Below are 9,723 nucleotides of genomic sequence, written 5' to 3'. Positions count from 1 at the left end.
CATCACCATACACCAATGTCTTCGCGAATTGGCCAAAAACATCAGGTTTTTGACACAATGTAAAAAATTCAGTTAGAGTCGTTTTCGGAGCTTCGAACGCTCTTTGGAGAACATTTTCTTCAGTGAAGTATACACGTTGACTGTTTTCAAGATGTATTGCCAGATGTTGGACAGCAGGATCTCTTTCGTGGATGGGAAAACTGAGAATATGCCAAATGGCTTCATTGCTGCTAATGTATCTGCCCATTTGGTATCGTGCTATTTCGTCATTTTTATTAACCCTTAATTTGGTAGAGGTTCAATGTGTTATATATATGTAAAATTTATGTATATTTATAAGTTTAGGGTAGTAAGGAATCCAGAAAAAATAAAAAAAAATGTTGCGACCTTCAGGTTTCCAGGAAACCAATGTTCATCAGAGTGAACATTGCCAAATCTGTCGAGAAATACCACTTTATTGTAATGTTTACTGTGATGAACATAATCAAATTAGGGTACACATTCAAACAGGTAGTGCGGTTTACAAAATATTTTTATTTATATAAAAAACAAAACAAAGACATGACAAAATATCTTTTGTAACATAATAGAGCCTCTTCTAGCATTTCACAAAAAACTTAGTATTATTTTGTATGAAAATTGAGAAAACAATTACGAGATTTTTTTCCGGTAACAAAACAGAGTCTTATATTACCTTTCATGCAGTACACAGTAGTATTTTTTAGGCAATATTTGCACCTCCCCATGTCTTCTTTTGTATTAGGAAAGTGGCAAATATTGTCGAAACGTATGGGGCTAATGGGCCTGGGTAACTTAGGGTTCTTTATTGTTGAATTTTCAACGATAGAGTGAGAACGTACAGACCGGTTCTTTTTTGTTAAATTTAGATATAGATCTTGCCGAAATATTTTCAAAGACATTTTTTTTCTGTCGTTAGTATTTTTTTAATATAAAATCCATGAATTATTTATACTTATATCTAACAACTGGCAAAATATACCCATATACCATCTTCTAGACTTGAACGGTATTTTATAAAGAGATACTAACATATCACCCAGGTCTACACCCCCCATATGTTTATTGTACTCCCTTACTATTTGAGGACAGTCAACATCTAACTTTCGCTTTTCTACCTTACAATATCTCTTTATTTTATGCACAGGTGTGCATCCAACAAATGAATTTATCAGGGTGACAGGCTTATTGTCGTTCCAGCGAACGAGAGCCAGCTTGGTTTTGTCACATACGACCTGTGAATAAGCTCCTCTCTTTTTCTTTTTCATTGCCTTTTCACTAGGCAAAATAGATCCAGCTCCCCTGGTTCTATTGTTACGAATCGTACCTAAACCAAATACGCCATAATTTTCTTTTAAAATATAAAATAACTCAGGCGATGAAAAAAAATAGTCACAAAATATGGTGGCTGGCTTTCTTTGAATAGATTGACACAGAGCTATTACAATTTGTGCCCCAAACCCAATTGAAATTTCTTGTTCAGTGAATTTATGAAAACGGAATGTATCTTCTCCTCCATATAGGATAAAGTCATAAATCATGCCACTTACTCCAGCTCGCACGTAATTTTTGAATCCCCACTTGTTGGGTTTATCTTTCATGTACTGCTTTCTGTTGCCTGCCTTTCTTCCTTTATAAGCAATCATCATCTCATCAATACTAAATTTGTTTTCATTTTCTTGCAGCAAACAGTTTTTTCTTATTTTTTCTGCTGTCTTACTTTGTAATATCTTCTAAGCTATTATCAGCAAAGTGTAGAAATCTACGAATCTGTTGATAGCGTTTTAAACTCATTAGATCTGCTATCGGAGCATACCGGAATCTACTGCTCCAATAGTCTAGGTAACTAGGCATTGAGACAATACCCATAAGTATATGGATAGCTATAAAATCACGCATTTCGTCTTCTGTCACTTGAATAGATTTGCCAGTTTTTTGAACAGAGTATAGATTTGACTGTACGGTAATATCGGTCACAATGTCTGAAGAAAAAAATAAATTAAAATATTCTAGGGAATCTGCAGTGGGCAGGAAAGAGGCATTCATTATATTATGGTCTTGGTTTTCTTCAATTGTAGCTTGGTGATCACTGGTATCTGAGGGAGCATGCTGTATAGGCTCAAGCGCCAATATTTTTGCCGTGCGTCCATGCAAAGTATGCTGTTGGCAACAGAAAATACCGAAATAAGCAAAATAAAACCCATAACTTCAAAATGTTAAAAAAAAAGACATAACTATTTTGGATTAATTTATCATTAGGTATTTGGCATCGTTCACCGTGATGAACATAACAAATTGTAGGTAGTTTATAGGTTATTTGGCAATGTTCATCACAATAAACATAAGCTTTTGGCGGGTCATAAAACTTGAGGATTCACATAAAGGCACATAATTCACACACCAAAATATAACAAATAGTCTAGATAAGTTAGTGAAAGCATTAAAATACTTGAAACAATAGAAAATCAAGTAAAATCTTTATATTTACCTTGCGGAACATAGACGACCCGCGAGGCGCCGACATTTTGCTTTGACAATGACAAGTAAAAGTGTTGCCAAGTGCGTAGACTATTTTTTTACTATTAAAAAATATTATATACGGTATGATAATATTACAAAAAATACGAATTTGGTGTAAAAATATAACGAAATTATTTTTTTTCTCATATGTTTCTCACAGTGAACAAAATCAAATTAAGGGTTAATGTTTTGTACTTCAAATATGGCCAAATCACTGCCTTTGTTTACATAATTACAAATATACTTAATTGATTTAACAGAACTGCAAAGCTCAACATTGATATGAGCTTTGTAAGTTTTTGAAAGTAGTGGTGAGTATGGTACCACCCACTCATTATCAAACTCAACTTGATTTGGAAAGTTCGGCAGTCGCATTGTAAATGTGTGGCCACCATTCTCAGTACTTCTGCGGCGATACTTTGGATAACCATCAATATCCGTGATCGTGTCATTCGTATGCGGTTTTGGGAAGTTTTTTTTACATTTTACATTTTCCATGCACGGTGACGTCATGTTGAAAGCACCGCATGGGCCATGGATCATGTGTTTGGTGACAATATGAAATAATTCTTGATCAATTAATGGGTCTGGAATGTCGGCTGAAATTATTTGATCGATTTCTTCAGGACGGATTCTATCTTTAAGCCAAACCAAGATGTGGGCATGAGGCAAACCTCGCCTTTGCCACTCTATCGTATACAGCCAACAACGTGTGATACCAAAAATTGAATATTTAACAATAAAATCAATTAAGGATTTCAATTTTTGTTTAAACACACGTGCAGTTAAATCATGACGATGAATGGCTTGTTGTCCTGGCAATAGTAAAGTTTGTATCTCTTCCCAATTCGGATTACATGTGAATGTAATAAATAAATCCGGTCGGCCGTAATGACGTACGTAAGTCATCGCATCTTGCATGTATTCCTGCATGTTCCGTGGACTGCCGATGTAGCTTGAAGGTAAAATGAAAGCATTTCCGATGTCATTGGGATTTAAATTTCCATCGATGTTTCCAGCAACAGCATCTCGTAAGTGAATATATTCTTCCGATCGTAGTTTTGCCTGATTAAATCGAAGGAATCGCAAGCGTTCGCTTTCGACCTTAGCACACATATCAACAATGTATTGATGGAACAGCTGACGATATCGAAGGATATAATTGTCTTGATGTTGTCTAACCATTATTCGGTGTACGTAGTAGTTCATTGAGCTAACTTTATTATTTCTGTAATCACCTAAAAAATAAAAAATAAAATGCAATACGAAATTAAATCAATACATATAGTAAGAAAGTAAACAGATAATTGTCAAATTTACCGGTATTTGGATCATACTGTTTGATATTAAGGTGATATTCATCTTGTCCTTGCCAAAATATCAATGAATATTGTAATGCGTCATATGAACGGTGTAGATCCGAAACCGTACTGATAGTGTTGTCTCGCCGTGTAATTTTTATAGATCTTTTGTCAACTGGATCACCAACCTCATCAACAGTTGGAGCGTTGAATCTACCAGCATGTTCACCTAATGGTACTTTGTCGGCTTTTATGACGATTTGATAATTGTCATTTAGCAGTCGTGGCGAAACTCTTTTGATCAATTGAATTAGTTGATTGTGATCTTCTAAAAATTTTTCCAATAATATCACAATTGCTCTTTCCTCTGCTTGTTCAATAAAATTATACAGGCACCGAGTCGTCACGCGCTCTTCACAATCGCCCATAAAATAAATTTGAAGAAATTTCGGATTGTTATCAGGCATTGGCATCAGTGATCCGATTTTATGGTATACCTGGCCTTGAATTTTGAATGTAGTTTCAAAATTACGTCCATCGGATGCACGATCGCAAATTTTAGTTGCCCCAAATGACGTCATTTGGAAGCAAGAATTAAATTTGCGTATCTTACGAAAAAATAATTTGGAATCATCTGAATTGCCAGTAAGAAGGGATAATAAAGGCTCCGGCGGAGCGGGTAGAGGTGACAGCACAACTTTTCCTGATGCGCAGACATGCCGGCTGCTTCATTCCGAAATTTTAATGCATGACAATATTGACATACTTTATCCATTCCACCGATAGCAATTTTTGAATGCGCTGAGTAGTTAATATCTGGTGCATATTCAAAGGCAAGCCGAACGAATGGTGCACGTGTTAATGAGCGGCTGATCCGTTGCCTTTGTCGATCTAGTGCTCGTACTGTAGCTATGTTTCGTTCTCGTGCCACTCTTGTTCTCATAATATTCTGTTGCAGACGTTCGTCACGCTGTTCTTGAGATTCTCGTGCACGACTTTCTGCAGTCCTGATTCTTTGAGCTGCATTTCTTGTTTCGATTTGTTCTGGTAATTGCTGAGCTCTTTCAACACGTTTGCGTCGCGACCCTTTGCTGCTCGCGTTGTTGAGGTTAGATTTTTTCGGTGGCATTTGACTGAAAATAATAAATTATCGTTTAAATATGAGAAAAAAAATTGAAAATCATTCTAATTAACTTTTATAATTATGTGATAATACTGACATGTACATATTTAAATTATAGAGTTTAAATAATAATTTTAATAAGAATTGAAATACTAATTTAATCGTTTAAATATGAGAAAAAAAATCTGAAAAACTTGTTATCATAGCACATTGAAATAATAAGTGCTAAATATTTTTTAATAGCGGTTAAATGAAAACAATAAAAAAAAATATTTGTACAACTATTGAAAAAGTGTAGGAAATTGTGTATCATTTTTGCATTGACCTTTTAATTAAATTTTATAATTATTTGATAATACTTACATCAGTCTAAGTAACACGTGGCCGGCTATGCTAACACCAAAAATTTAAAAAGTGGAAATAATTGAATTATAATATAATAATAATAATAAATCTTTAATTCAGACCATATTTTCAGTCCATATTTATGTTAGTACAATATTCTTACACTATGTTAGTTGTTTACAAACATACAAACATACAGAACAGCACATGGGTTAGTAATAAGATAAACTTAGCCTATGTTAGTATTAAAATTAAGTATAAAAGAAAACTTACATACTAAATACACATACGCTTATTGGCGAGTGTATGTGCACCATTCCAGCAGGCCCAGAGAGGGCTGTCTAACTTATACGCCAATGTGCTGAGGAGGGTGTTAGTGCTCTCCGCCGCCCGTCTCATCATCGACGCTACACGCTTGCGGATGATCGCGTAGAAGTCGTCCACCCTCGCCTCCGCAAACATGGCAGATGCACTACAGTAGCGCGGCTTGCCCAGCACCGCCCTCAGCACATTGTTGTACTGCACGCGAAGGGCTCTGACGGTCCGCTGCTCATAGTCCGCCCACAGACTGCACGTGTAAAATGTCTGACAGTATGCTCTAAACAGTGACAACTTTACCTGTTTATTACATCGCGCAAATCTGCGAGCCAACATATTGCCCCGGACCGACAACGCCCGCCGTTCCCTCTCTATGTCGCCGTCGTCCTTGAGGTGCTCGTCAACTATGTGCCCGAGGTACCTGAACTCAGCCACCTGTTTCAGGGGGGATCCACAAAGCATGAAAGTAGGTTTAAAGTTCGAAGGTTTATTATTCCCCCTAAAAACAAGGATCTCGCTCTTTTTCGCGTTGTAGCTGAGTCCATTCACCCCGGCATACTCCTCACATATTTTCAACAGTTTTCGGAGGCCACTGACTGAGGGGCTCAGCAGGACCATGTCATCAGCATAGCTGATGTTGTTTATAAAAACTCCATCAATCGAGCATCCGACACCCGCCCTACTGAGCCTCTCTATCAGCTGGTTGACGTAGAGGTTGAAAAGCCTCGGCGACGTCAGCCCTCCCTGCCTTACTCCACAATTCAGTTTGTACGGGTCGCTCATTGCGTCTCCCCACCTCACTACATTTAATTGATTGCCATACCAGTACTGAAGAAGTGATAGCAGTTCCGGCCTTAAGTTGGTCTCGGTTCTAAGCTTGTGCCATAGAATTTTATATGACACCAAGTCAAATGCTTTGGACAGATCCAAAAAGCACGCATAAACCGGAGTTTTTCTGTCTGTGTAGTAGCGGACAGTTTGCTTGAGACACTGTATTGCGCTCTCAGTTGACAACTCGGGTTTAAAACCAAATTGCGCGTCATTGATCTTCGCGGATTTACTTAATTGCGTATCAAGCAAACTGTCCAGAACCTTAGCTACTATCGTCGCGAGGGATATGGGCCTGTAATTGGATCTGTCTGCTGCATCACCCGTCCTATTTTTTGCCAAAGGTACCACCACTGTCTTCATCATTGCTTCCGGCAAGTAACTATGGTCAATACTGATATTGTAGAGCATGGCTAGGACCCCGGATAGGTGCACCCCAGCATAACGTAGATGCTCAACACTCAGGCCATCGTGTCCCGGAGATCTACCACGCTTCATACGCTTTACAGCACTACTAACCTCGCTTGCTGAGAAGCGTACCCGATCCTCCCTTACATCCACGATGTCCCGAGCTACGTCCTCGAATTGATGAGATGTACTCGGTGACTCAACTTTAAGATGAGACATAAACATATTAGCTATATTTCGGCATCCACTCGTGCCTCCCACCTCAACGGGAAGGCTCGCCCGAACATTTAATTTATTTGTCTGGTGCCAGAACCTTCCGAAATTTTTGGTGTCATGTGCCTCGGCCAACCTGTCCATTTTAATCTGTTCCTCGTGGTCCTGGCACCATTTCAGCTTACTTTTAAAAAGCCTACGGGACTCACACATATCCTCGTAAGTGACCCCCCTACTTGGCTTCCCCGCCTCAACCCAAGCCTGAAAGCACAGACGAGCCCTCGCGTGCAGTGGCGCCACATGCTTGTTCCACCCGATAACAAAACCTTTTTTACTTCGCCGAACCACCTTGTAGCTTAAAATAGCCCCTTTCTGCATTATACTAGCTATCTCCGAATACATCTCATCAATGAGTAGTCTATGGTCAGATCTTTGACAATTTGTATTATAACACTCCGCGAGTTCCGTTGGAAGTACAATCTTGCCTAACTTTTCATTACAATACTCCGTAAACAGTCTCGTCTGTTCACTATCCCTTTGCCCCCAAATTATCTTATTATTGTAACAACCTTTAGGAGTGTCGTATTGCAGAGATATGGGTTTAAGATCACAAATAATTTCTAGGGGATAGTGATCAGACCACGACACGTCATTATTTACTTTTATCTTTTCAACATAGTTCTTTGCTATACTAGTGACCAAACAATGGTCGAGCCAACGTGTACAGCCATGGGCGTCACTCTTATATGTATACGTCTCCCCATTGTTTGGCAAAGCATCATAATCAACGCAACACCATTTTTGTTCCATACAAAATAATTGCATCTCCTCAAAGAATAACTCGCCTGGATGAGCATTAAAGTCCCCCAACACAAAAACCATACCTATGTCACTGTCCTCAACCACCGCATTTATTTCACTCAAACAGTCTGTGAAATGTGGTAAGTTGTCCGCACAGTCCGTAGGCATATATACGGAGAAAATTAACATGGTACACTCGCGTATTTTACATTTTATAGCGCATACCCTCGGATTATTGCACTTCACCACAGACACTGAGGAAAAAGCACTCTTACGCCATAGCAGCGCCACACCTCCGTAGGGGCGACCACGCAGTACTCCCGCACTGGTATCCACCGCTGACGTGCCCGTGCCCGCGAAATCCTTATGCACTGTACTTATATAGGCTAGATCGTGTGGCAGCAACCAGGTCTCTTGTAATGCTACCACGTCCGATACAGCACAGAGGCTCCTCACACTGTCCTCCGACCTCTTCAAGGACTTACAATTAAAGCTACTCAGCTTTAGTTTATGATTCGTTGATAATAATATGCCCTGATCCATTCAATCTAATTTTTTGTTGTAGCTCGATCTGCGTTGCCTTTGTTTCCTTTATTAAACCTAATGTATTTTCTAAAATAAATGCCTTCCGGCCACGAATCCTTATCTGTGAAGAGCGGGAGCTTATTTCTCGGTATAAGAAATTTAAAAGAATTATAATCTTTTTCAATATTCCTATTGTTTACTTTCTCGGGCACTATATTTATATGCATTTTCTCCAATACATAATCTGCAACATCCTGCTCTGTTACCTCTTTTGAAACATTATATATGAACATAGGAACGTGTACCTCTGCTGCCTTGAAACGCCCCGATTGCTCCACCGCCGCCGTGCCTCTCATACCTTTGAATTTCGATGCTTTTCGTCTTTGAACTCTAATCCATTCCCCGTCGTCTTTATTTTGCTTGTCAGCCGCGCTCTGAACCGCGCTTATCGCCTCGCATGACGTCATCTTGCCAGCTGACTGCGCGGGCGCCTCATTTACGGTTTCGAACGTCGAAACCGCAGTTGCCGAACGGGTGGCCTCCACGTGCAGCCGGCTTACCTGTCTTTGCGTGTGAGCGACAGGGACAGATGTATCGGCCCCGTTATTCGTAACGCTCGTGCTTGACAAGGACAGATGATCATCGTCTCGTTTCTGCTCCGTCATTGGCTGTTGCATCTCAGTATCTTCACGTACTGTCATTAACCCCATCGGCCCGCTGTTGCAGTCGGGGCTACTGTGCAAACAATAACCGCCTCTCTTGTAGTTAACATTTGGGTAACTTTTGGTTTGTGCTACCAAGTCGTTGCTTATCTGACAATAGAAGTCAACTTCTTGTTTTAAATCCACTTTTCTAACGTACGTTTCTTGAAACGATTCACATTTTTCGGTAAGGGAACTAATTTCACGTTGCATTACTATTATATCTTTCAATAAACGCGTCACGTCTACATGATCAAATGTCACCGGTGGCAATTTTTGAAGATCCCGCGCCACAAAAATGGGGAAAATTTCGGGTTCAGCCCCCTTCAGTAGTCCAATAATGTCCTCAATATTTTTGTTTTTTCCTTCATCGCCTCTTCTTTTGACTCGCTTTTGTTGCACTGAGTCAAACAGCAGACTCTTTGCTTCCGTGATCTCCTCCTCGGTGAAAGCTTGCCTACATAACAGGGCCAGACTCACATTGTTCATTACATCAATTTTTTTTTTATATATATATAATTATACGGTATTTCGTTCACTACAAAATAAATTTAATTAATTTTATAGCGTCAACAACACGTGGTAATTATGCTGTTAAAATGTAGCTTATATGACACGTTCG

General features: G+C 39.2%; 1 protein-coding gene across 1 annotated transcript; it reads right to left on the bottom strand.

Annotated features, from left to right (window-relative positions):
- Positions 1-8,423: 8,423 nt before the first annotated feature.
- On the bottom strand, positions 8,424-9,590 carry LOC137926457 (uncharacterized). Its single transcript, XM_068770055.1, has one exon. It carries the CDS (start codon positions 9,588-9,590, stop codon positions 8,424-8,426), a length of 1,167 nt encoding a protein of 388 aa, XP_068626156.1.
- Between the last annotated feature and the right edge of the window lie 133 nt (positions 9,591-9,723).

This window comes from Battus philenor, unplaced genomic scaffold, assembly GCF_028537555.1.
Source record: "Battus philenor isolate CCGP_79_NKW_IND1 unplaced genomic scaffold, ilBatPhil1.0.hap1 SCAF_29, whole genome shotgun sequence".
Taxonomy (NCBI): Eukaryota; Metazoa; Arthropoda; class Insecta; order Lepidoptera; family Papilionidae; genus Battus; species Battus philenor.
Note: the sequence above shows the minus strand (reverse complement) of the source record. Positions and strands in the feature narration are given on the sequence as shown.

Coding starts and splice junctions, on each gene's coding strand:
- LOC137926457 (XM_068770055.1), bottom strand. CDS start 9,590: ATGAACAATGTGAGTCTGGCCCTGTTATGTAGGCAAGCTTTCACCGAG.